The sequence below is a fragment of the Eumetopias jubatus genome, unplaced genomic scaffold (assembly GCF_037043125.1).
Source record: "Eumetopias jubatus isolate StellerSeaLion01/CBP00866 unplaced genomic scaffold, mEumJub1_p1.0 scaffold_10, whole genome shotgun sequence".
In the NCBI taxonomy this organism is placed as follows: Eukaryota; Metazoa; Chordata; class Mammalia; order Carnivora; family Otariidae; genus Eumetopias; species Eumetopias jubatus.
In genome coordinates, this window is record NW_028274816.1 from 101,343,216 (window position 1) to 101,370,353 (window position 27,138).

The 27,138-nt window shown below is 40.4% G+C and overlaps 1 protein-coding gene across 13 annotated transcripts in view; it reads left to right on the forward strand.

Annotated features, from left to right (window-relative positions):
• The window catches only part of BRCA1 (BRCA1 DNA repair associated), a 66,953-nt gene that overhangs the window by 21,537 nt on the left and 18,278 nt on the right, over positions 1 to 27,138 (forward strand). For 5 of the 13 annotated variants that reach the window (XM_028093921.2, XM_028093929.2, XM_028093928.2 and 2 more), the window contains 11 exons: positions 226 to 314; positions 893 to 1,032; positions 2,431 to 2,536; positions 3,527 to 3,572; positions 4,529 to 4,605; positions 6,118 to 9,552; positions 9,946 to 10,034; positions 14,169 to 14,340; positions 20,933 to 21,059; positions 23,030 to 23,220; positions 24,541 to 24,851. In XM_028093921.2, the coding sequence (XP_027949722.2) occupies positions 226 to 314; positions 893 to 1,032; positions 2,431 to 2,536; positions 3,527 to 3,572; positions 4,529 to 4,605; positions 6,118 to 9,552; positions 9,946 to 10,034; positions 14,169 to 14,340; positions 20,933 to 21,059; positions 23,030 to 23,220; positions 24,541 to 24,851 (4,783 nt within the window). The remainder of the gene's footprint in view (positions 1 to 225; positions 315 to 892; positions 1,033 to 2,430; positions 2,537 to 3,526; positions 3,573 to 4,528; positions 4,606 to 6,117; positions 9,553 to 9,945; positions 10,035 to 14,168; positions 14,341 to 20,932; positions 21,060 to 23,029; positions 23,221 to 24,540; positions 24,852 to 27,138) is intronic. The other 8 variants (XM_028093932.2, XM_088028247.1, XM_028093923.2 and 5 more) reach the window with 7 other exon arrangements.

Sequence of the window (27,138 nt, forward strand, 5' to 3'; positions counted from 1 at the left end):
ACAAAACAAAAAAACATTATGAAAACAACCAATCCTGCCACACAGTTTGTTCTGATGTTGATAATGTTTTGATTGTAGTGTAATGCCACTAATAGCTCTGCTCTCTAAATATCATTTTTTTAGTGTTGCTACATCTCTTCTTTGTTTACACATCTTTCCTTATTTTAGTGTCCTTAAAAAGTTGATAATCCTTTGCTGAGTGTTTCTCAAACAATTTAATTTCAGAAGCCTACAAGAAAGTGCAAGATTTAGTCAACTGGTTGAAGAGCTGTTGAAAATCATTCATGCTTTTGAGCTTGACACAGGATTGCAGTGTAAGTGTTGCATAGCCCCGGGGGCCAGCACTCAAGTGGCTGGCCGTTAAAACTCAGGAAGTTTTCACAGTTATCCTGTGAATAGGCAATAACACCTTTTGGTCTATGTTACTTTTAACTCTTTGTCTGTGATTTATTTTTTAAATCATTCCCACTGGTCTCACACCTCATTTTATAGGTCCTGAGATGCACATTTTTCACATTTTAGCATCTCCAAAATTGGGAGCAATTTACCACCTGTGGTGTGCCATTCTTAATTTAGGGTGTTTTCTCTCTAAGTGGCGTAGAAAATAATGGTGAGACTTGCATCATTGGTATCTTGGATTCAATGAAATATGGTATTAATAGGCAAATTTGTTAGTATTGAGGTGGGAAAAAAAAGATTAGAAATAACTTTGACAGTCTGTGTGTTTCCTAGGATTAGAATTTCCAAGGTAGATTAAAAAAATGTTAGGTAAGCTTTAATGCATTGTCTTAACAAACCAGAGAGAGCACACACAGGATTTCTTTTGGTTCTTTGACACAGTTACTGTATTGTTTCTAACTACAACAATAACATTTCCCTTTGTAATTCATAGTTGCAAACAGCTATAACTTTTCAAAAAAGGAAAATAACTCTCCTGAGCATCTAAAGGAGGAAGTTTCTATTATCCAAAGTATGGGCTATCGAAACCGTGCCAAAAGATTTCGTCAGAGTGAACCTGAAAACCCTGCCTTGGTAAAGCCATTTTCATTTATTTTGGTACCATCTCTTTATTGAGCATTGTGAATTAGTGAAGGTGCTAGATGCTCATGAATTTATATAAAAAGTCAGTAAACATAGGGCACCTGGGTGGCTCAGTCAGTTAAGCATCCTACTCTTGGTTTCAGCTCAGGTCATGATCTGGGGGTCATGGGATCAAGCCCCGCGTCGGGCTCTGTGCTTAATGCAGAGTCTGCTTCAGATTATCTCTCCCTCTCTCTCCTGCTCAATCGCTGTCTCTCTAATAAATAAAATCTTTAAAAAAATAAAAACTTTTTTAAAAAAAGGCAGTAAACAAGGTAAGATAGTAAATTAAGTGGTTGGTCAAGAGTTAGAAGAGCTGAGAGAAGGTCCACGTACCTAGTGTGGGCAAGAGAGACCTTCTGGGTCCATCCCCTGCTTTAGTGCTTTATCCATTCTGATGCTTGTCTGAAATAGCCATGAGGTCACTGATGTCTTTAAGGTTTGAACTTGCTGTTTTGTTTTTTTTTTAAGAGTTATTTATTTATTTGAGAGAGAGAGAATGAGAGAGAGCACAAGAGGGAAGAGGGTCAGAGGGAGAAGCAGACCCCCCACTGAGCAGGGAGCCCGATGTGGGACTTGATCCCAGGACTCCAGGATCATGACCCGAGCCGAAGGCAGTTGCTTAACCAATTGAGCCACCCAGGCGCCCAAGCTTGCTGGTTTTTAAAATAACCATCTCACGGCAGTTCTTCAGGCATGAGGAAGTATCTTCTAATTTTTTTTCTTTGAAAAGTTGCCTGGGAAAAAAGTCAGTGTTTACCATTTAAAAATTGCTTCAATTTAAGAGGCATAATTGTCAAAGAAAATGCAATGATTTGCTCTGTTGTTACTTGCATATGAATGAATAATGCAGATCTTAAAAATAATAGTTCTCATCGTACCAGCATTCATTTTTCAGTAGATGTTGAAGGACTCAAAAAGAAGGAAAGCTTCATCAAAGTAATGTTGGATTTTTAAATATTCTTTCCTATACTGAATGTTTTTAGGATTGCTGGGTTTTTATTCATAACCCTGTTATCAGGTATGATTAGAAATGTGTACTAAATGAATCTCATTCCCTTTCTATACTATGACACAAAGTATTAGCTTCAAAATACGCTTTTCTTCAAAAAATGACATGGATAATACATATTCAGTTTAGAAAACTTAAAACAACAGAGAGAGGAAAAAATATTCAAACCACATATTACTCATACATTTTGATTTGTAGTTTGCCAAGTGTTTTTTCCAGGTGTCAGATTTTAGCTAATTATGATGGTCTGTTTTATCCATGGCCTGGAGTTTCTCTTCAAGAAAAGAAACACAGAACCGGCCAACAATTAGTTGATCATTCTTTACTGTACTGCTTAGCAGGAAACCAATCTTAGTGTTCAACTCTCTGACCTTGGAATTGTGAGATCTCTGAGGACAAAGCAGCAGATACAGCCTCAGAATAAGTCTGTCTACATTGAATTGGGTAAGAGACACAGATTTTGTAAGTTTAGAATAATAGTTGCTGGATTATTGTCTTACAGTTAAACCAAAAGCCTCATAATTTATACAATGACAGGGAACTTTGGGAGTGGAAATAAAATAATTTTATTTTTCCAGCCTTATGGTGTGTTACAAATAGTGTAAAAGATGTGGCACTCACCTCTTTATAAAATAAGACCCTTATTTTATAAAGAGAGCAAAGGAAGGCTGTCTTGATTATAGCATGTGTAAACATGCTTTGGGAAGATGGAGAGTAGGCATAAGAAATACCATGATGGGATGGCTACAGCATTTGGAGGGATCCAGGATACACTGTACTAGACTAGGAAGACTTTTAAGAAGAGCTGAGCTCAGTTCAAACAGGTCTCTCTAACTGTCTTATCTTTTAGAATGTATTTATAATTGGAAAGAGTGACCCTCTTTGGGCCCCCAAGCACCACATTTGTCTACCATAGCACTTACCAGATTCTCTTGGAATTACCTGTATGTCTTTTCCCCTCTTAAAGATCATAAGTCCCAAGACAACAGGTATTGTGTCATAAAAATAATCAAAATAACTATAATAGTGAATATTTAGGAGCACTTACCACGGTCCAGGCACTAGTGGCCCTCACTTGCAAAACTCATTTAAGATCCATGGCAAACCCCTGAAGTTGTTAATGTTATTATACTTATTTTACACGTGAGCAAAGAAAGGCACATGGAGGTTAAGACATTTTGCCAAGAAAACAAAGCCGGCAAGTGGCAGAGCCGTGATTCAGACATGGGAATTCTGGCGTCAGAGCCTGTGCTTGGGACCACTCCTCTGTGTTACCTGCCATAGGTTTCATTATGTCTGAAGATTTTATATATATAGTGAGTGTGCAGTAATATTTCTTGAATGAATATCTGTTGTGCAGCAAGTATATTTATTGAGTGTAACTCTTTCAGTAAAAATCCTTTTATTGATTTGTTATCTGGGGAATTTTTTTAGGATCTGATTCTTCTGAAGATACAGTTAATAAGGCAAGTTATTGCAGGTGAGTTAAAGAGAGCCTGTGTCTATGTAGTTGGCATTTTTGTATTTACTTAATTAATATTAAGGATTGGTATTTAGGTTAGAATCATGGCATTGGAATAGACCTTAAAGGGAGTTTACTTTTTATAGGTGAGAAAACCTGTCTTAGTGGAGTCCAGAAGAGTATAAAGTAACAGAATTCTGCTCAGACTTGCTTCTAGCAGATGGTTGTGTCTAACTTGTTCCTCATGCACAGTAGTATTTTGGCTCATGAAAATATTAAAAGACTTCATTTTCAATTCTTTTTTTGTTCCTTAATTCCGTCTATCTCTCAAGCTTTGTCTATATAAATTATACAGTAATCTACGAGCCACTCATCCCCCCCCCCAACTGGGTTACCTGTCAAATTGCTTTCCTTAGGAATTATTGCTTAACCCTAAGATCTGTGATGGCTTGTCTGAACTATGGTGGTACCATTGCCAGTCAGATCTTGTTTGCAAATGACTTTTTCCTAATCTCTCATTGGGAGAGAATGTTTTTTAGCTGGAAGAGAAGCAAAGAGGCAGTGTTGCGTTCTATTAGGATGTCTGCTCTATCCCAGTGCTCCCTTTGTTTGAGTATCTTTGCTACTGCTTTCTCATTAAGATAGACTTTTAAATTATGTTGGTTTTTTTTTTCCCTTTACTATCTTTGGGTATTGTTTGGCTACCATTTAAATTTTAGTTCTTTTGCCCGTCCATAAAGCGATGTATCTATGCGACTACTCTGATTTTTGTGACTGTTTTTCCTTAGTCTTTGACCATTTCATTTTGACTGGAAGTTTCTAAAGCAGAGTGCAAACTTCAAAAAGTGAATCAAATTGATCAGCTTACTGCAACCGTACCTAGAGGAGCTAAAATAACTTGATCTTGCTTATTTGACAGCTCTGTGAGCATATAACTAGGGTTTCTCATTAAGGCTTCTGTCTTTTCTCTCTAGTGTGGAAGGCTACGAGTTGTTACAAATCACCCCTCAAGGAGCCAGGGCTGAAGCCAGTTTGAATTCTGCAAAAAAGGGTAATGATAAGTCTTCCCAACTTAACGGGTATTGAAGAGAGAATGGGTAGATCCTGTACTGTAATCAGATTATTCTGAAGACCATTTGGGATGTTTATAATTCACAACATCTCTTTGCAGAGTTAGAATGTCTTTCTTTCTCAAATGTCATGGTACAGGCTGATCTGTTTCAAAGACGCAAGGCTGATGTGATTATAATAGTACCCTATGTAACTGGTTGTTGCCTTTTACTTTTAATTGACATGTTTGTGTTTCATCTTTTTTTTTAGCATTCTTTTATTTTTATTTTTTTATTATTATGTTATGTTAATCACCATACATTACATCATTAGTTTTTGATGTAGTGTTCCACGATTCACTGTTTACATATAACACCCAGTGCTCCATGCAGTACGTGCCCTCTTCAGGACCCATCACCAGGCTAACCCAACCCCCCACCCCCACCCCCTCTAGAATCCTGTTTGTTTCTCAGAGTCCATAGTCTCTCATGGTTCGTCTCCCCCTCTGATTCCCCGCCCTTCATTTTTCCCTTCCTGCTGTTTTGTACACTGGTATTTATTTTTTTTAAATTTTTTATTGTTATGTTAATCACCATACATTACATCATTAGTTTTTGATGCAGTGTTCCATGATTCATTGTTTGTTCATAACACCCAGCGCTCCATGCAGAATGTGCCCTCCTCAATACCCATCACCAGGCTAACCCATCCCCCTACCCTCCTCCCCTCTAGAACCCTCAGTTTGTTTTTCAGAGTCCATCATCTCTCATGGTTCGTCTCCCCCTCTGACTTACTCCCCTTCATTCTTCCTCTCCTGTTATCTTCTTCTTTTTCTTTTTTCTTAAAATATGTTGCGTTATTTGTTTCAGAAGTACAGATCTGTGATTCAACAGTCTTGCACAATTCACAGCGCTCACTGTAGCACATACCCTACCCAATGTCTATCACCCAGCCACCCCATCCCTCCCACCCCCAACCATTCCAGTAACACTCAGTTTGTTTCCTGAGATTAAGAATTCCTCATATCAGTGAGGTCATATGATACATGTCTTTCTCTGATTGACTTATTTCACTAAGCATAACACCCTCCAGTTCCATCCACGTCGTTGCAAATGGCAAGATCTCATTCCTTTTGATGGCTGCATAATATTCCATTTGTACACTGGTATTTAAATATAGGGAGTATGAGTCGGAAGATAGAACAGAGCACTGTATATCTGATACCCAGTCTGCTTTTAGTTCACTGTCAGAGGTTAGGGAAATAGGAGGTGTGGTTTATGAACAGGAAGAATTCCAAAATTAAAGTTTTAAGTGTCCTGAGTGGAAATAATGAGAATCTAGATAAATAGGAATTCTATGAAAGTGCATGAGCTACATCTTCAGTATACTTGGTGGTTTCTGAGGTGTTTCTCTAAAAATAGCCAGGTGCTTTATTTCTAAGTTGTATTAAGTGTACATATTTTTTCATGATAATGCAGTTTTTAAGCACCTTGTTGTTTTTGTATACTTTCAGCTGCTTGTGAAATTTCTGAGGACATAACAAATATTGAACATCATCAATCCGGTAATAAAGATTTGACCACCACTGAGAAGCATGCAACTGAGAAGCATCCAGAAAAGTATCAGGGTATTTCTGTTTCAAACTTGCATGTGGAGCCATGTGGCACAAATACTCATGCCAGCTCATTACGGCATGAGAACAGCAGTTTATTACTCACTAAAGACAGAATGAATGTAGAGAAGGCTGAATTCTGTAATAAAAACAAACAGCCTGGCTTAGCAAGGAGCCAACAAAGCAGATGGGCTGAAAGTAAGGAAACACGTAATGATAGGCAGACTCCCAGCACAGAGAAAAAGGTACTTCTGAATGCTGATCCCCTGTGTGGGAGAAAAGAACTGAAGAAACAGAAACCTCCATGCTCTGACAGTCCTAGAGATTCCCAAGATGTTCCTTGGATAACACTGAATAGTAGCATACAGAAAGTTAATGAGTGGTTTTCCAGAAGTGATGAAATGTTAACTTCCGATGACTCACATGACGGGGAATCTGAATCGAATACTGAAGTAGCTGGTGCAATAGAAGTTCCAAATGAAGTGGACGGATATTCTGTTTCTTCTGAGAAAATAGACTTAATGGCCAGTGATCCTCAGGATGCTTTGATATGTGAAAGTGAAAGAATCCACACCAAGTCAGTAGAGAGTAATATCGAAGATAAAATATTTGGGAAAACCTATCGGAGGAAGGCAAGCCTCCCTAACGTGAGCCACACGAATGAAGATCTTATTATAGGAGCATGTCCTATAGAACCTCAGACAGCGCGAGCCCATCCCCTCACGAATAAAGCAAAGCGTAAAAGGAGAACTACATCAGGCCTTCATCCTGAGGATTTTATCAAGAAAGTAGATTTGGCCATTGTTCCAAAGACTCCTGAAGAGCTAGTTGAGGGAACCGACCAAATCGAGCGAAATGGTCATGTGATGAATATTACAAATAATGGTCCTGAGAATGAAACAAAAGGTGATTATGTTCAGAATGAGAAAAATGCTAACCCAACAGAATCATTGGAAAAAGAATCTGCTTTTAGAAGCAAACCTGAACCGATAAGCAGCAGTATAATCACTATGGAACTGGAATTAAATAGCTCCAGTTCGAAAGCCCCTAAGAAGAACAGGCTGAGGAGGAAGTCCTCCACCAGGCACGCTTGTGCGCTTGAATTCGTAGTTAGTGGAAATCCAAGCCCACTTGATCATAGCGAACTACAGATCGATAGTTGTTCTAGCAGTGAAGAGATGAAACAACATCTGGACCAAATGGCAGTCAGACACAGCAAAACACTTCAGCTCATGGAAGATAAAGAACCAGCAACTGGAGCCAAGAAGGGTAGTAAGCCAGGTGAACAGATAAATAAGAGACTTGCCAGTCATGCTTTTCCAGAGCTAAATTTAACAAACGTACCTGGGTTTTTCCCTAACTGTTCAAGTTCTAATAAACCTCAAGAGTTTGTCAACCCTAGTCTTCGAAGAGAAGAAATAGAAGAGAGCCAAGGAACAATTCAAGTGTCTGATAGTACCAGAGATCTCAAAGAGCTGCTATTGAGTGGAGGAAGAGGTTTACAAACTGAAACATCTGTAGAGAGTACCAATATTTCATTGGTACCTGATACTGATTACGGCACTCAGGACAGTATCTCGTTACTGGAAGCTGACACCCTAAGGAAGGCAAAAACAGCACCAAATCAACGTGCGAGTCTGTGCGCAGCAATTGAAAACCCCAAGGAACCTATCCACGGTTGTTCTAAAGATGCTAGAAATGACACAGAGGGTTTTGCAAATCCATTGACATGCGAAGATGACCACACTCAGGAGACAAGCATAGAAATGGAAGAGAATGAACTTGATACACAGTATTTACACAATATGTTCAGGGTTTCAAAGCGTCAGTCATTTGCTTTGTTTTCAAATCCAGGAGATACAGAAAAGGACTGTGCAATGGTCTGTGCCCACTCTGGGGCCTTAAGGAAACAAAGTCCAAAAGTCACTCTTGAGTGTGGACAAAAAGAAGAAAATCAGGGAAAGAAAGAGTCTGAAATCAAGTATGTGCAGGCAGTTCATGCAACTGCAGGCTTTTCTGCAGCTAGTCAGAAAGCTAAGAAACCAGACGATTATGCCAAATGTAGCATAAAAGGAGGCGCTAGGCTTCATCAGTCATGTCAGTTCAGAGGCAAGGAAATTGAACTTATTGCAAATAACCATGGAATTTCCCAAAACCCTTATCATATACCACCACTTTCTCCCATCAGATCATCTGTTAAAACTCTATGTAAGAAAAACCCGTCAGAGGAAAGGTTTGAGCAACTTTCAATGTCACCTGAAAGAGCAGTGGGAAATGAGAGCGTCATTCAAAGTACAGTGAGCACAATTAGCCAAAATAACATCAGAGAAAGCACTTTTAAAGAAGTCAGCTCAAGCAGTGTTAATGAAGTAGGTTCCAGTACTAATGAAGTAGGCTCTAGTATTAATGAAGTAGGTTCCAGTGGTGAAAACATTCAGGCAGAGCTAGGTGGAAACCGAGGACCTAAATTAAATGCTATGCTCAGAGTAGGTCTTATGCAACCTGAAGTCTATAAGCAAAGCCTTCCTGTAAGTAACTGTAAACATCCAGAAATGAAAAGGCAAGGAGAAAATGAAGGTGTAGTTCTGTCTGTTAATGCAGATTTCTCTCCATGTCTAATTTCAGATAACCCCGAACAACCTATGGGAAGTAGTCGTGCTTCTCAGGTTTGTTCGGAGACACCCGATGATCTATTAAATAGTGACAAAATAAAGGGAAAAATCAGCTTTCCTGAAAGTGACATTAAGGAAAGATCTGCTGTCTTTAGCAAAAGTGTCCAGAAAGGAGAATTCAGAAGGAGCCCTAGCCCTTTAGATGATACACATTTGGCCCAGGGCCACCAAAGAGGGGCCAGGAAATTAGAGTCCTCAGAAGAGAACACATCTAGTGAGGAGGAAGAGCTTCCCTGCTTTCAACACTTACTATTTGGTAAAGTAACCAACACACCTTCTCAGTCTACCAGTCACAGTGTTGTTGCCACAGAGGGTCTGTCTAAGAAAACAGAGGAGAACCTAGACTCACTGAAGAGTAGTTTAAGGGACCTCAGTAACCAAGTCCCATCAGCAAAGGCATCCCAGGAACATCACCTTAGTGAGGAAGCGAGGTGTTCTGGTAGCTTATTTTCTTCACAGTGCAGTGCATTGGAAGACTTGACTGTTAATACAAATACCCAGGATCCTTTCTTGATGTTTGATCCTCCTTCCAAACAAGTGAGGCATCAGTCTGAAAACCTGGACGTTCCGAGTGACAAGGAATTGGTTTCAGATGATGATGAAAGGGAACTTGGCCTGGAAGAAGATAATCACGAAGAAGAGCAGAGTGTGGATTCAGACTTAGGTATTGGACCCAGGTTTTTGTGTTTGCCCCTGTCCGTATTCTAGAAATGAGCTAACTGTTGATGCCTTGTGGGGGAGCACGTTTTACAAGTTTCCAAGTGCAACTAAAGTCACTGCTTAAACTTTACACATGTTCCTCCTAAGGTACCTTTCCTTAGAAGTCCTTTACCCAACTAGCACATCTTCTTTGAGTGAGATCTCGTTGGTGGACTTGTTTCTGGTTTTTGTTGTTATGATTTCCAAGAGGAAATCCGGGTGTCCCAAAACAAGGAGTGTAATAATCATTTTGCATAACACGAAAGTGAAGTTTGTCTTGCCAATGGGAAGACATGGGTACAGCAAGTTGCAGTATGTGCTGTTTTTACATCTGAGGCTATTTTTATCATCATTTAAGGTGAAGTGGCATCCGGGTACGAGAGTGAAACAAGCCTCTCTGAAGACTATTCAGGGTTGTCCTCTCAGAGTGATATTTTAACCACTCAGGTAAAAAGCTTGTGTGGGTGTGTGTCTGTTGTGTCCTCAGCGTTTGGTAGCATGCATCCCACATTCTGACATTTGCTTGTATCATCTTTTAGAATTCATCCTTGTCTCCTCAAAGTAGATTGTAAGCATCTGAACGGAAGTCCTGCTGCCTTTTGTTTCATACACACACACATACATACTAGCTGGCTGAGAACACTCAATCCTGAATTTAATGAATAAGCTAAACCTTCAAAACCAATTCTCCCTATAGAAAAAATATCTATGAAAGCACTGCTGTATCAAAGAGAGGGGTGTGTTTGTTCTCGGGACCAAATTGGAACCTACAGAGTTCTCTTTCTGTTAGAGACAATCTAGCCTTTCGTTGTTTCGTGGAGATTTCTTTTTGTTTCTCTTCTAATCTGGTAGTTGTTTGTTCTTTGGTGCCTGTAAGTCCTCTTTTTTCTTTAAAAAAGAAAGAACACAATTTTACTTCCTGTATCTCATGGTCAAGACCAATATTGGGGTTACTTATGAATGGGATAAGAGCCTTGTCATATCTACGGCATTTGATAACATGAATATTTCAGTATGACAGAAAGAATAGTCTCGAAAAAGCACTCTATCACAGCGTTTAAAGATTAACACCATCATCTTCACAGAACAGGTAATAGTAGTTGCCCTCAGAGCAGGGAAGTAGAAAACTGGGAGGAGAAGGAAGAAGCCCTACTTTTCTCTGAATATCCTTTTGTGCCTTGAGTTTTATACCATGTGCGTGCATTAATTATTTAAAATACTAAATTCTGTGGGTTACCCAGTAATTATTATTAATAACTTATTGATACATATTCTTCATTCTTCTTCCTGTATGTGCACAAGAGGATGTGTACACCTTACCTTTAAAAAATACTTATATCCTACTCCATGTACTTACATTGTAATGTTGTTTTTTCTGTCATGAAGTTTTCTTCAGTGATTCATTTTTAATTACATATAGTATTTTGTCTTTTGGGTAAGCCATGATTTATTCAACCTGTTGCTGAATATGAGGGTTGTAGGGTAAGAGGCACAGTTTGCTATTATGTACAGCACTATGGTAATATCTTTTATTTTTTTATTTTTTAAGTAATCTCTACACCCAACATGGGGCTTAAACTCACAATCCCAAGATCAAGAGTTGCGTGCTCCACTGACTGAGCCAGCCAGGCGCCCCGATAGTAGTATCTTGATAGCTACATGTTTGCCCAGTTCCCAGTGATTTCTTTAGTATAAATTCCTAGGACTGGAATGTTTGGTCTTTGATACATATTGTTACATTGTTCTTCAGAAAGACTGAACAAATGTGTATTCTTCCAGCCCCTGTGGTACTTGATGGTTCCCATTTCCCTGTATCTTTGCCAACACAGGTGGTATCCAGTTTTAAAATCTTCTAATTCTTGGCATTGCTGTGAGGACTATAGAAAGAAAGGGCTTGTCTTCTACTGCCCATTTTCTGTACAGAGCAGATCCCTCTAGGATTTAAACCTGGTCAGGAAGTCAGGAAGAAACCTGTTCCGTACCTGAGTTGTCACCAGTGTTCTCCCCGCCTACGGGATTGCCATGGTGACTAATGAACAAAAAGACTAAGGAGACCTTTTCTCTGCAACTCCTATGATTCTTTGTGGGTGTGGATTCGGGGCTCTGTTGACCTTTCACCAATGCCTTTCCCCTTTTTGTCCCTTGTGTTTTAAGATTGTAGGTCCCAATTTCTGATTCTGTCCAACCTCCTTGTTTTTCATATTCCTGATCTTATTCCCAGAGATAATGTCTATTCAAGATTCATTTTGCAAAGTGTTTATATCAAGCATTTACCCCAAAACAGACTTAAGGTCAGATTTCCTGGCTAACTTAAATCTAGAGTAGCACAGACAGACAAAATGATTGAAGTGGGATCTTTTCCCTTTATCTGTTTAAAAACTGAATTAAGGAGAAGTATATAGGAGATAGAGAAATCCTAATTTGGTACCATTAGTATCTGCTTTTAATCAAAGACTGATTAACTGTATTCATTCATTCATTCTTTCATTTCTGCATTAAACATTGACTAAGTACTTACTACTTGTTAGGCATCGGGAACACAAAAATGATGAAGAAAGGATTCCTCCCATCAAGAAGGGTCCAGTATTCCACTTCTATATACTAATGCATTAGCAGTATAACTGAGGTAGTGGGAGTTCATTCCTGATGGTAGATGTAGATGGTGGGGACTTCCAAAGGAGCCATTTGAGCTGGACCTCGAAAGAGAAGAATTTTTCCAGGTAGAAAGAGAAGGGAGGCAGCAATCAATGCAAAGACACAGAGGCATGAAATGTCCAGAAAGCACAGAGTTGTCCTGTGACTGGAAAACAGGGCATATGGGTAGTTTAGGGAAGAAATAAAAGATCAGGGTGTGAAAGGCCTTTTGGATGCTGTGCTTAGGAATTTGGACTTTATCCTGAGGGCAGTATGAGTAATAATTATATGGTGTTCAGAAGGTATTATCTGAGCAGTGGTATACCACTAAGGTCCTTATGGAAGAAAGAGACATGATAAACATGGCTTTTAAAGAACTTCCATAGTAATGCAGCTGTATTAAAATGAGATCAGAGTAGCATGTTGGGAATAGAAAAGAAGAATAGGGCTAATTCCAGAAACACTTAAGAATTAGAATTAAAAAAAAAAGAAAGAAAGAAAGCCTCAGTAAGCAATTTGGTTTTGGTCTCCCAAATATATCTGGGCAATTACCTACAAGGGAATTTAGGTTATAAAGTAATTCCTTTGGGGAAACCCAAAGGAAAGTTCTCTAATTACAGTTCTCCTGTTAACTATTTTTCCTGATTTTCTAACCTATTTAATGGCCACAGAGAGGTTCAGATGTGATGGTTGTGCCAGAAATGACTAATAGGGCTTCAGAAGCTTATCAGATAGCTGTGCACTCGGTTTCCTTCCAGGTTTACTGAGGCAGCTCCAGGGCCAGGGTGTGATCAGCAACAGAACTACCCACAAGCACCACGTGGTGGCAATGGCACTGCTGCAGACGTTGGCCACAAGGCGGTCTCAGGGCAGCAGAGGAAGCCTTTGTGACACTGGGAATACGTTTTCTGGTCATGAAAACCTGAAAACTGTGAACTCGGTGTTGCGGGAGAAAGTAGATGGCTTGTTTTTAGTAGAGGGCAAAGTCATTTGCAAGGATCAGAAGCAACGGAGGGTGAAACAGTCTGTTTCCCTGGGGTTCGCTGGCAACCGTTGATGTTCCTTTTAACAGTGATGAAGAAATGTATGTTTTGGTAAGCTCTTTGCTTACCAAAAACCTAAGGCTTAGCAGATTTCTTCTTGAAATGGAGAAATAAACATCAGAAGCCCCATAAGCAAGAAGAGCCCATTTATTTTGAATTGAAAACAATAACTGTCCTTACAGGATTTCCCAGGGCTCTTTCTGCTAGATCCTTCCCTCCAGCAGGTGATCTCTAGGTACCCTCTCTGCATGCAGAATGGCAACACCATGAGGGCTCTAATCCCCAGCACTAGAACGTGTCTCGCATATAATAATGGTCAGTGAATAGTTGTTGAACAAATAGATAAATCAGTGGATTAGCTCTTTGCTCTCTCTTTTAGAAACTAAATGGTCAGAGAATCCCAGAAAAAGAGTCCTCACCAGCCAGAAATCAGACATTATTATATGGACTAATCCAAATCTCTTACGAGTCCCACTGTCCCAAATCTATGAAACACAGCCTGTGTAAAATGTTAACAGAATCATGCTAATTTTAAATACCGTGTTTGAGTACCTTCATTGTCGTTGGTTTGTGGGTTTTTTGGGTTTTTTTGTTTTGTTTTGTTTTTTGTTCCCTAGCTTTAAAAGAAAATAATCAGCTTTGAAAGGACAGCACAATAAAACCAAGTCTATTTGGGAGAGTTTGAGGAGTTTTATTTTCCCCACTCTAACATCATTCTGAAATAATTTCATGGGCATTAATTGCAGGAATATGGTTGGATTAAAAGGTGTTCAGCCAGAACTCATAATTCCATACGAGGTGGTTTTGGTTCCCATTCTAAAATTAATTCGTGTGACATATTATTGCTCTCTGGCAAGTTGCTAAAAGAGTGTGACTTTCCTGGTGTCATTTCTTGTGTTTACAGCAGAGGGATACCATGCAAGATAACCTGATAAAGCTCCAGCAGGAAATGGCCGAACTGGAAGCTGTGTTAGAGCAGCATGGGAGCCAGCCTTCTCACAGTTCCCCTTCCCTCATAGCAGACTCTTGTGCCCCGGAGGAGCTGCTCAATCTGGAACAAAACACATCAGAAAGAGGTTTGTCATATTGGCCAAGCTCTGGTATGTTAAGCAGAATTCTTCCTCCCTAAGCCTTTATCTTTCTAAAAGGAGTGGGCCTGGGGGGCCTGGGTGGCTCAGTTGGTTAAGCATCTGACTCTTGATTTCGGCTCCAGTCATAATCAGGGTCCTGGGATCAAGCCCCACAGCTGGCTCCGTGCTCAGCACAGAGTCTGCTTGTCCCTCTCCCTCTGCTCCTCCCCCTGCTCATGCTCACACTCTCTAGCTCTCGCTCTCTCAAATAAATAAATAAAATCTTTAAAAAAAGGGCGCCTGGGTGGCTCGGTTGGGCGACTGCCTTCGGCTCGGGTCATGATCCTGGAGTCCCGGGATCGAGTCCCTCATTGGGCTCCCTGCTCAGCAGGGAGTCTGCTTCTCCCTCTGACCCTCTTCCCTCTCGTGCTCTCTCTCATTCTCTCTCTCTCAAATAAATAAATAAAATCTTTAAAAAAATAAATAAATAAAAATAAAATAAAATCTTTAAAAAAAAAAGGGTAGGCCTAACTCCAACATTTTATGTTCTTTGCTCAGCATAGGTTTGCTGAGTCACTCTGTGGGTAATTTTATTTAGAGCCTTGCCTCTGGTCCCTGCTCACAGCTAATTTACCTTATAGAGTAACCAAGATAGTCATGAAGTATCATCGTCTGACTGAGTACCCACAATGAGGAGATGCTATGGGGAGCCCATAGGAAAGTGAGTGTGATAGGGGAGACTGGAAATAGACAACCCTTCATTCTAGAAAGCTTAGAAAAAAACAACACTCAGACTTAGTCTTTTAACAGTGGTGTCAGGTCCGAAAGCCCTATTTTTTTTTTTTTAAGATGTTATTTATTTATTTGACAGAGAGAGACAGCGAGAGAGGGAACACAAGCAGGGGGAGTGGGAGAGGGAGAAGCAGGCTTCTGGCCGAGCGGGGAGCCCAATGCGGGGCTCGATCCCAGGACCCTGGGACCATGACCTGAGCCAAAGGCAGACACTCAACGACTGAGCCACTGAGGTGCCCCAAAAGCCCTATTTAATGTGTGTTCTGGTTTTGAGAGAGAGCTGTCCTAGGTGTCAGGAATTGCACCATGATCCACAAAAAGTCCAGTTATGCAGGAGAGGCAGGTGCTTTATAACAGCATTGTGGTTATCAAGACCAGATGGACCTCTGAGAGAAGGCATTTGGAGTAACCAAGCAGCTTGGAATTGATCAGAGCTGACTTCCCGTAGGAAGTGAGCAATGGGGGCATCTGGGTGGCTCCGTCGTTAAGCACCTGCCTTCGGCTCAGGTCGTGATCCCAGGGTCCTGGAATCGAGCCCCACATCGGGCTCCCTGCTCGGCGGGAAGCCTACTTCTCCCTCTCCCACTCCCCCTGCTTGTGTTCCCTCTCTCGCTGTCTCTCTCTGTCAAATAAATACATAAAATCTTTAAAAAAAAAAAAAGAAAAGAAAAAATGAGCACTGAGCTGAGAAATAACGTGGCATAAATGAAGGAAAGTGAGCTGAAAGTTTGAAGCCTTTAATTGGACAGACCCTTGTGGAAGACAGCACATCAGGCAGGTTGTAAACAGGGGCAGATCAGCAGACACGTGTGAGAGGCTGTGCGCAGGCACGGATTCCACAGGGGAGCTGCTGCTTAGGGACAGGCAGGTGTGGTGAGCCCTCCCAAAGTGTTCTTCACTGCTGTCTCCATGATGCCTACCCAGCTAACTTAGTGTGAAGGTTCCTTCTTCGTTGCTTCCCACTGCAGCCCTGCTGGGGGCCTTAGGGCCTGCCTTTTCGTCTTTCTAGGAATTCAAGTCTTAATTCTCCAGAATAGTGTGGCCCTGGTCCCAGAATGTGCCTTGCAGTATTTTTGTGTTCAGGGAGAAACAGTAGTTCATGCATGAGAAGCTGGGGACTCTGTTGCTATGGCAGTGGTTCAAAATGTATTTCCTTAAATGCGTTCTTTGTAACCGTACCTTCATTTAGTCATCTCCCAGATAATGAAGCCCAAAGTCTTGTCCCCAGCACAGTTCTCTTCTTTGGGGTGCTTTCAGCATCTTCAGTCTAAAAACAGACTAGACTTTCCATGTTAATGCACAACATAGAAAATGTTATTGTCTGGCTTTGAATATGTGTATGTCTACGTCTCCTCTTTGGAGTGTTGTGTGTGCACATTTATTTTTTCCTGAAGATCTGCAGACAATGTGTTTCTTGTGGCTTTCTTTCATTTTAAAATTTCATAAGTGCTATTTTTTTATACATTATGCTTTACTATGGATTTGAAAACCTTTTTGGAAATTTCTTCTGAATCCCTGTATAACATTTTTGTCAGGGGCTTTTATTCTATCCTTTATAGTAAACTTATTCATAGTCTTCTTTCTCATGAAATTATAGCATCCTCAGATTTCTGAGGTAGGTGGGTAAATGTTGAAGCAGAGGGAGAAGCAGGCTCTTCCCTGAGTTGGAAGCCTGATGTGGGACTTGATCCCATGGCCCCAGGATCATGACCTGAGCCGAAGGCAGATGCTCAACTTAAGGCTCCCCTTAAGCAAACTTCTTGATCTAGGAAGGGTAGTTTCGTTTACCTTCAGCTGTATGGACATGTTTTTTAATGTGCTTTTTATTTTTGGATAATTTTAGATTTACAGAAAAGTAGCAATGTTAGTACAGAGAGTTCCTGCTGGAATTCTACCCCTTACCTAGTTTTGGTTTCCCTAATATCATCCTACATTACCATGGTGCTTTTGTCAGACCCAAAAAACCAACGTTGGTACATTACTAGTAACAAATAAAACTCTAGACTTATTTGGATTTCACCAGTTTTTATTTTTAAGATTCTATCTATATATAAAATATATAATTTAAGATCCTATATATAAATATAAATTTTATATATATATATTTTAATCTCTGGATGGCAGGATTATGGGTATTTAAGATCTTTTTTTTTTTTTTTAAGATTTTATTATTTGAAGGACACTTGGGTGGCTCAGTTGGTTAAGCATCTGCCTTTGTCTCAGGTCATTATCCTGGGACCATAGGATCAAGTCCCATATCGGGCTCCCTACTCAGGGGAGAGCCTGCTTCTCCCTCTGCCTGACGCTCCCTCTGCTTGTGCTCTCTCTCTCTCTCTCTGGCAAATAAATAACATCTTAAAAAAAGTAAAATAAAGATTTTATTATTTGAGAGGGAGCACAAGCGGGGAGAGGGGCAGAGGCAGAAGCAGACTCCCCACTGAGCAGGGAGCCTGCTGGTGCAGGGGCAGGGCTCAGGGGGCTGGATCCCAGGACCTCGGGATCATGATCTGAGCCAAAGGCAGATGCTTAACCAACTGAGCCACCCATGTGCCCGATCCAATATTCTTAAAATGATGAAAGCCCTTTTACTAGAGTCTTTACATCAAATGTTCTGCCCTTAGCATAAATCTGTCCTGGAGTTTACCTAGGGGTCATTCCGAAGCCTGCATATTTTTGTGCAAATGTGTGTCCTTACCCGTTATAAATTATGTGTACTTCCCTCTACAGGTAAAGCTGTTTCATATCAGGCACTTTGTTGGGTTTTTTTCCTCCTGGATTACCTGTCATTCATGAAGCAAACGTTAGCATTTGTAAGATCACAGTCCGTTACGGTGGAAGTGATTTTCAGACGCATCTGAGCTTTTCTCTTGCGCAGTATGTTCATTCCTGAAAGCACTTGTTAAAAATTCCCAGGCTTCTGCCCTGAAAATTCTCAATCAGTTGGGGTGGGTGGGTTATGTACTTTTTAAAACTGAATTTCATTCCTGTACTTTGTAGTTCATCATTTCTTTTTCTTTTTTCTTTTCTTTTCTTTTATTTATTTGACAGAGAGACTGCGAGAGAGGGAACACAAGCAGGGGGAGTGGGAAAGGGAGAAGCAGGCTTCCCATGGAGCAGGGAGCCCAATGCGGGGCTCGATCCCAGGACCCTTGGATCATGACCTGAGCCGAAGGCAGGCGCTTAACGACTGAGCCACCCAGGCGCCCCTGTAGTTTATCATTTCTTTCTTTTCTTTTTTTTTTAAGATTTTATTTATTTATTTGACAGAGAGACACAGCGAGAGCAGGAACACAAGCAGGGGGAGTGGGAGAGGGAGAAGCAAGCTTTCCGCCGAGCAGGGAGCCCGATGCGGGGCTCGATCCCAAGACCCTGGGATCATGACCTGAGCCGAAGGCAGACGCTTAACGACTGAGCCACCCAGGTGCCCTAATTTATCATTTCTTAGAACTGAATTTCATTTTAGGTTGTGTATTTTGTAGTTTATCATTTCTTATATCTTTCCTTCTTCCCTGATGTTTTTTCCTTTGATCCCCCCCAATACTTTGCATAATTCTTAGTACATAATAGGCAGTCAGTAAGTTTATTAAATGCTTGGTCTAGCCCATATTCCCTACCCATGAAGAATATAATAGGTTAAGACCCCCAGAAGAGGGGGTAATTTAAGAGGGACTGTTCCAGGACTTGGGCTCTGGGTCCTGCTTTATGAAATAAGGATTAAGGAAGAAGAGCAGAAAACTTTTGCCCTGGGTTTTTTGTATACTATTGAGTTATCGAATCCAACTCAGGTTAGTTTAATTTCTTTGTAGTTTGAGCCTTATTGTCTTGAAAAGAGTGGGGCACCTAGTGGCTCAGTCAGTTAAGCGTCTGACACTTGGTTTCGGTTCAGGTTGTGGTCTCAGGGTCCTGGGATTGAGCCCCATGGGGCTCTGTGCTCAGCTAGGAGTCTGCTTGGGATTCTCTCCCCCCTGTCTGCCCCTGACCCTGCTCTTGAATTCTTGTACATGCTCTCTCTCTCTCTCTCTCTCTCTCTCTCTCTCTCTCTCAAATAAATAAATCTTAAAAAGAAAAAAAAGAGCAACTCATATGCCAAATGTTTAGACCATGGAATGACTGTAATATCTGTGTTTGTGTTGGAGACTATCCCCTCCACCCCCGTACTCTTTCACTTTTTTTTTTTTTTTAACCCCTTTCCAGTGTTTAATTATTTGGTGTGATTCCTTAAAGACTACACATTACCCTTTTTTTTTTTTAAGATTTTATTTATTTTTGACAGAGAGAGTGTACAAGCAGGGGAAGCAGCAGGGAGAGGGAGAAGCAGCAGACTCCCTGCTCAGCAGGGAGCCCGATATGGGGCTCGATCCCAGGACCCTGGGATCATGACTTGAGCCGAAGGCAGGCGCTTAACCGTCTGAGCCACCCAGGCACCGCTACACATTACCTTTTATCAACTATCACCCTGTACTTGGGGGGAAATGATACACAGTTGAAAGAAAAACCTGCTGGGCGCCTGGGTGGCTCAGTCGTTAAGCGTCTGCCTTCGGCTCAGGTCATGATCCCAGGGTCCTGGGATCGAGCCCCACATCGGGCTCCCTGCTCAGCGGGGAAGCCTGCTTCTCCCTCTCCCACTCCCCCTGCTTGTGTTCCCTCTCTCGCTATCTCTCTCTCTCTGTTGAAAAATAAATAAAGTCTTTAAAAAAAGAAAAAAGAAAGAAAAACCTGCTGGTTCACTGTAAGACTGCTTGCTTCCAGCAGTTGGGAGTTCCTGTGTTCCTAGAAGGGCACAGGTCCAAAAAAGACAGGCATAAAGCACACTAGAAATACTGCATTTGAGGAATGACTTGGGAGGTCAATGATTATTTCCCCCCAAGCTACCCAGTGACTTAAAAAACAATTTAATTAATATAGCCTTTGTTTAAAATTTTCTACCTTGATTTATGCATTTGAGCTTTTCTAATAAAAGCTCAAAATAAATTACAGTCGTCAGTGATTTTTTAATGGGTAGAAGACATTTGTAGTTTTAAGTGTTTGTTTTTGCTTTTTAAAAGATTTCTGCCTTGAAGGCATTTCCTAGAAAGCAATGGTACAATAATACATTTGGAGGAATTAATAAATAAAAAGGACGCACTAAGGTGCCAGAACTTTGCCTTGGGTCTGTTGTGTTTTCCTTTTCCTGTGCCATTTCATCAGCAGTTCCATAGATTACTTCAAAGTTCCTTATCAGTCAGCGCCTTGGATTTTGTGTGTGTTGGTTTTTTTGGTTTGCTTTTCTTCTCAGTCATTGAAAAAGGGAAGCAAAATGTTACCTTTGTTTTCTTTCTCATCCAACCTCTCCCCTGGTTCCCTACACGTGCAAAAAGCTCAAGCCCTCATCCTCTACAGTCTTTGGTGTGGAGGCAGTAGAGAATGTGTTTTGTGCTTTCCAGTACTTTCTCTTCCCTGTTATCTAAGGGAATTTCAGGATAATTTATTTTGCTGCAGAGATTAAAAATTCATTTCCTATTCTTGTTTCCTTATCATTCAGGGCCAAAAAATGTATGTTTTTTTCCAGCCTCGTCTCAGCCAGGTATCTTCATTTACTCCATCCTAAAGTGTTTCCTTTCATTGTCCCTACTATTTTTGAGTTATTTAGTTTCATCTGGTGCTGCATCACTTACGTTTACAAAATTCTGTCTGATATACTTGTTTAAAAACTAATTTGATTGTCACAGGTTGCTGCTTTTGAAAAAAATCGATATCCTCATCTGAATTACCACCATCAGGACAAAGCAGTAAAGTAGATTTCTTTGTTTTCTCATTCCATTTAAAGCAGTATTAACTTCAGAGAAAAGTAGTGACTATCCTATAAGCCAGAATCCCGAAAGCCTTTCTGCTGACAAATTTCAAGTATCTCTGGATAGTTCCACCAATAAAAATAAAGAACCAGGAACGAGAAGGTAAGAAGTAATAAGTGTCAAGTTGTAGTATCTAAGTAACATCTTTACTTATATTGAACTCTTACTATTAAATTTTTTTCACCATCCTTTTTCTGGTTTTTTGTAAAAAACCATTTCTAACCTCTCATTGCCCCAGGACACTTCTTTTGTTTAATTGCACATAGGTTTTCTGGATCTATACAGGGCATGAGCTACGAGGTCAGAAATGCACAGTAGATTTGTCCCTTTTGAAGGGCAGGATAAAATACAGAACTGAAACCTAAACAAGCCTGGGAGCTGAGGTAGACCAGCAGCCCTTGGCCCTGATTGAAGTTTTGGCCTCTCTAGAAAAAGTTTAACTATTGATGTACCCCAGGAGAATTCAGAATATCTTTCAGGGATGTCTATGCAAATCATTATTGAGATAAGACTGTGTAGCACTTCATATTTTCAAAAGTACTTTATCTGCTTCCTCATTGGATCTTTACAATGCTGTGAGGGTAAAAGAACAAGTAGGGACTGTTCTTCCTATTTGATAGTGCAGGACAGAACCTCAGAGCCATCAGAGTCCTGCATCTTACCACTCTAGGAAGGAAAAAGAATTCATATTTATTGAGTTCCTACTGTGTGTAAGTATACTTTTATTTTTTGTCTTCCTGAAAATAGTGACAAGTTGTCGATAATCTAATCATAATATCTTTCAAGCCTCTTGAACTAAGGATATATTTTTGAGGCTGGGAGACTGACATTGTGGCTGTGACAGAGAATGCAAAGATCTGGCCTCCACAGGCGCTAGCCCATGTTTAGAGGGAATGACTTCATTGCCATGTTTTAATCAATTGAGCTAACCATCCATTTAATATTTACACTAAATATTCCTGTACCTCCTCCTCCTCCCCAGTGTACCCTACAGAGACATCTATTAAAGAACCTACACATTGGAGCGCCTGGGTGGCTTAGACAGTTAAGGGTCCAATTCTTGATCTCAGCCCAGGTCTTGATCTCAGGGTTGTGAGTTCAGGCCCCACATTGGGCTCCGTGCTGGGGTGGAGCCTACATAAAATATGTATTTCATATATATTGAATATATATTTTATATATATATGGAAAGAAAAGAAAAAATACCTACACATTGATTGAATATCCTCTCTCTACTAGACTGAGAGCGGCGATTTGGGTTTTGCTCATCTTTAATGCACAGGGCCTACTTTTATTGCCTGACTTGTAGTAAACACCCAATAATTTAATAGACAATTATTTATTTTAGTTATTAACATTATTATGTTACAATATCTTATATAATCCATTATAATAGACTGTATATTATAATAATTTTATTTGATTTTTTAATAACCATTGTTATTTAAAGGAAACTCTTAATAATGCATTTGAGGATGAATTCCTCATATCTCTTAAGTATCCTTTAAATCTGTTGCTAAGTATCTTATTCTGCAAAGCCCTAAGCAGCTGAAAGAGTGGAGGACAGAATCACTGGGCGCGCAGTACTTTACAGCTGGCTTTTGTTTTGAGAATGGCTTTGGACATTGAAAAGACAGGAGATAGGGATGATTCTGTGAATTCTGCTAAAATTGGGTAGAAAGAATGAGTGTAAAAATGTCAAAATTAATCAGCTTTCTATATTCATGAGAGATCTGATTCTAATACATCCATTTGGACTCAAGTGGAATAGCGTATAGAATTTGATTGAGTGAGTGGCAGTGGAGAATTTGGTGAAATTTGCTGACACGCTTTTAAACAGCTGAGAGATATCCTGCCTCAGCCCAGGCCGTAAGGGGAGCTGTTATGTCAGCCCTGACACATTGGCAGGCTTCATGAATCTAGACTTCTGGGCAGTCACTCGGGTTCTTTTTTCGCTAGTCATTCCCCATCTCCCTGACAGTGAACTGTTCCACTTGTGCGTCCGCTGCCTGGGAAGTATGATGAGTCCTTTCACAAACTGTGTTGGTATGTTTCTCCCTTCATCCTTCTAGGTCTTCCGCTTCTCAGTCCCAGTTGTTAGATACTAAGTGGTATGTGCACAGCAACCCAAGGATTCTTCAGAACACAAACTGCCCTTCTCAAGAGGAGCTCATTAAGGTTGTCAGTGTGGAGGAGCAACAACTGACCAAGTCAGAGGCGCAAAATTTCATGGAGCAGTCTGATTTGCCAAGACCAGATCTGGGTACTGTTTCATCTGTTCTAATGGAGAAAACAATGTCTGTTTTACTTTGAATCTGACCTAAGGTTATTTTGGTTAACCAACTTTTCAGATGTCTAGCATGTCTAATCTATCTATAATGAATGCTTTTCTTATACTTAAACCCATTTTAGAAAAATAGCTTGAATATTAATCCAAATTGACATGAAAATTTTTGCAGCTCTTAATCTGTCTTTATTGGTTTAACTCTAACAGTTTTGAGGATGGGAGAGTCTTGTGTGCTCTAAGTATTTTATTTCAACTGTTAAGTAAGAATTCTAGGGTCCTAGGGCGCCTGGGTGGCTCAGATGGTTAAGCGTCTGCCTTCGGCTCGGGTCATGATCCCAGGGTCCTGGGATCGAGTCCCGCGTCGGGCTCCCTGCTCCTTGGGAGCCTGCTTCTCCCTCTGCCTCTCTCTCTCTCTCTCTGTCTTTCATGAATAAATAAATAAAATCTTTAAAAAAAAAAATTCTAGGGTCCTAGGGGTGCCTGGCTGGCTTAGTCAGTAGAGGATACAACTCTTGATCTTGGGATCGTGAGTTTGAGCCCCTCACTGGGCATAGAGATTACTTAAAAAAAATAATAAAATAAAGTAAAAAATAAAGAATTCTAGGGCCCTAGAATAAAGTTTTCAGTCTGTCCTTTATTGAAAAATGAGTCAAATCTCCAAAGTAAGCTCTCATTTTATGAATTAATGAATATAAATGACTATTTTATGCCTTATAAATCACTTTAAATGAATGGTGTGTTTTATGGCTTATAAATCAAAGTTTTAATCAGTAAAGAAAGTTTTAAATTAGTCCTCAAAAACACATTATCATAAAAGGTGCTCTTTGGCACCTAAATGTTGTATTTGGCCGTGTTCATTAAGGTCATTTTAGGAATCTCACATGTTCTCTTTATGCTTACTTCCTGATGGAGTGACATTTTCTGAAGTGTTTCAGGAATGGTCTTCTATTTTTAATTTGGCAATGATATCTGATGATTTATTAAGTCAGAAAGACAATGATATAATGGATAAAGAACAATCAAGTATTTGTCTAATTTTTCAAAATTGTTCTTCCTTACAAAAGTACCATGTTCTTTATAGTCATTGGTAAAAACTTGGAGAGTATATAGGTAATAAAAAATTTGAAAAGAATATTTAAAGTTACTTGTATTCCTGTCATTAGCAATAAAATGCTGCTCTATTTTTTTAGTCAGTTGACTTAAACTTTTTATTTTTAAAATACAGAATCATGAAGACTATTTGTAATTCAAGATTCATCATCATGTGGGTTAAACTTCTTCCCCTGTGCCTTTCAGAGGGAACCCCTTACCTCGAGTCTGGAATCAGCCTCTTCTCTGATGACCCTGAGTCCAATCCCTCTACAGACAGAGCCCCAGAGCCAGCTCATATTAGCAGCATGCCAACTTCAACCTCTGCATTGAAGTTACCCCACTTTCAAGCTGAAGAATCAGCCAAGAGTACAGCTACTTTCCATATTGCTAGTACTGCTGGGTATAATACGAGGGAAGACAGTGTGGGCACGGTGAAGCCAGAAGTTATATCTTCAATAAAAAGAGTCAACAGAAGAATATCTATGGTGGCATCAGGCTTAACACCAAAAGAATTTGTGAGTGTATTTATGTATCTCCATAACAACAGAGACTTCTTAACATATTGCAAATAGTTTGAAATAGGTACTGGCAACGAATAACTATAGGGAGAAATCTAGGAACCAAGATCGATTCTATGTAATCTTATTTCCATTGCTAATCTCTGAAGATTGGGACCTAGATAAAGCTGTAGCACGGACTATTTTGTATATATTTAATTAAGAAAATAATTATTAAGTATTAGCAGAAAGGTTATAGTTTTGGGTAGAATATAGAGCTTTTTAATTTTAATTTTTTTTATCTAAAAAAAACAAGTATAGTTTTAATCCCCAGAGGAAACACCCTGGTTATATCTGAGTGAACTTACGAGCATAATTAACTAAATCCAACTTCCAAGCAAACGGACAGATAGTGGCATTTCTCCAGTGTTTATCTTTATCCTGGCTTGTAATACAGTTATTCATTAACCTGCTCTTTCAGTTCTTTTTTTTTTTTTTTTAAGATTTTATTTATTTATTTGACAGAGAGAGACACAGTGAGAGAGGGAACACAAGTGGGGGGGGTGGGAGAGGGAGAAGGAGGCTTCCCGCCAAGCCGGGAGCCCGATGCCGGGCTCGATCCCAGGACCCCGGGATCATGACCTGAGCCAAAGGCAAATGCTTAATGACTGAGCCCCCCAGGCGCCCCCCGCTCTTTCATTTCTGCCCTACAGCACCCCTTCCCTGTTAGAATTTGACATGTCCTTGGGCCCCTGGTATCAGAAATAGGAATTGTTTCACATTATAGAGAAAAATATCCATTAAAATATTAAGACTACTAAAAATTTTGTTTCTGCTTGGGCTGAGGGTAGATTTCAGACATCATAGGAAATTGACCTCCCTGGTAATTAATCACCATTGGTATCCTTTCATAATAAAGTAGCTGAATGAATATTTCTTTAAAATCATAAGATAACACACCAGCTTATCAGATGGTTGCAATAGTGGGTGCCATTTATTGCACTCTGAGAGATGACCCGGTCATTCTTTTTTTTTTAAAGATTTTATTTATTGGGTGCCTAGGTGGCTCAGTCGTTAAGCGTCTGCCTTCAGCTCAGGTCATGATCCCAGGGTCCTGGGATCGAGCCCCGCGTCGGGCTCCCTGCTCCGCGGGAAGCCTGCTTCTCCCTCTCCCACTCCCCCTGCTTCTGTTCCCTCTCTCACTATGTCTCTCTGTCAAATAAATAAATAAAATCTTTAAAAAAAAAAAAAAGAATGAGAGATAGCACGAGAGGGAAGAGGGTCAGAGGGAGAAGCAGACTCCCTGCTGAGCAGGGAGCCCGATGTGGGACTCGATCCTGGGACTCCAGGATCATGACCTGAGCCGAAGGCAGTTGCTTAACCAACTGAGCCACCCAGGCGCCCTGACCCGGTCATTCTTAAATATCTTTCTTTTTTTTTTTTTTTAATGTTTTATTTGTTTATTCATAAGAGTCAGAGAGAGAGAGGCAGAGGCAGAGAGAGAAGCAGGCTCCCCGCCTAGCAGGGAGCCCGATGCAGGACTCGATCCCAAGACCCTGGGGTCATGACCCTTTTGCCGAAGGCAGATGCTCAACCATCTGAGCCACCCAGGCGCCCCTCTTAAATATCTTTCTTAATATATCCTTCCTAGAATCATTTCTTGTCCTCTCTATAGGTAGTGGCTCAGGGGCCAAATGTATCCCACTACTAAAAGAGCAGAATAACCTGTGTCTGCCCTAGTAGATACAGTAAATAAATTTTCATCAATAATGCTAGAATTCCCGTCTTACGACCATGCGCCTAGATCAGCTGTTTGTTCTGAAAATTCATACCTTTGTCTGCTTATATTGCTCTTGATCATTTGCCTATACATCTAGAATTCCCATTTATTCATTGAAAATTAGCATTCCCCTTTCCTTTGTTTTGTGAGTTCAGCTTTTCAGAGAGGCTAAAATGATCTAATCTTTTCTTGCCATGGACAGCTCGGAGCTGCAGATTAGACTGTAAGTGACTTGGGTACGTGTTGTCTTTAGGCAAGCCAAGGAGAAAACTTTTCAGCTCCATTCAGACTTGCTGAAGTGTGGTAAATTTATTATGAAAGCTGCTGACTGTAGTACACATGATTAATTCCAAAGCCTGTATTAAGATGATCTTTTCAGCAGTTGCTCTCCTAACTGAACACTGTTTCAAGGCTGGGATTTCAGCAATTAATCAGTTCAGAATTGCTAATGAACCTGGCAGAGGGCAGTGGCAAAAGGGGGAGGATGTCATTAGCTTCTCTAGCCTCCCTTTTGCAGTGCCCTGT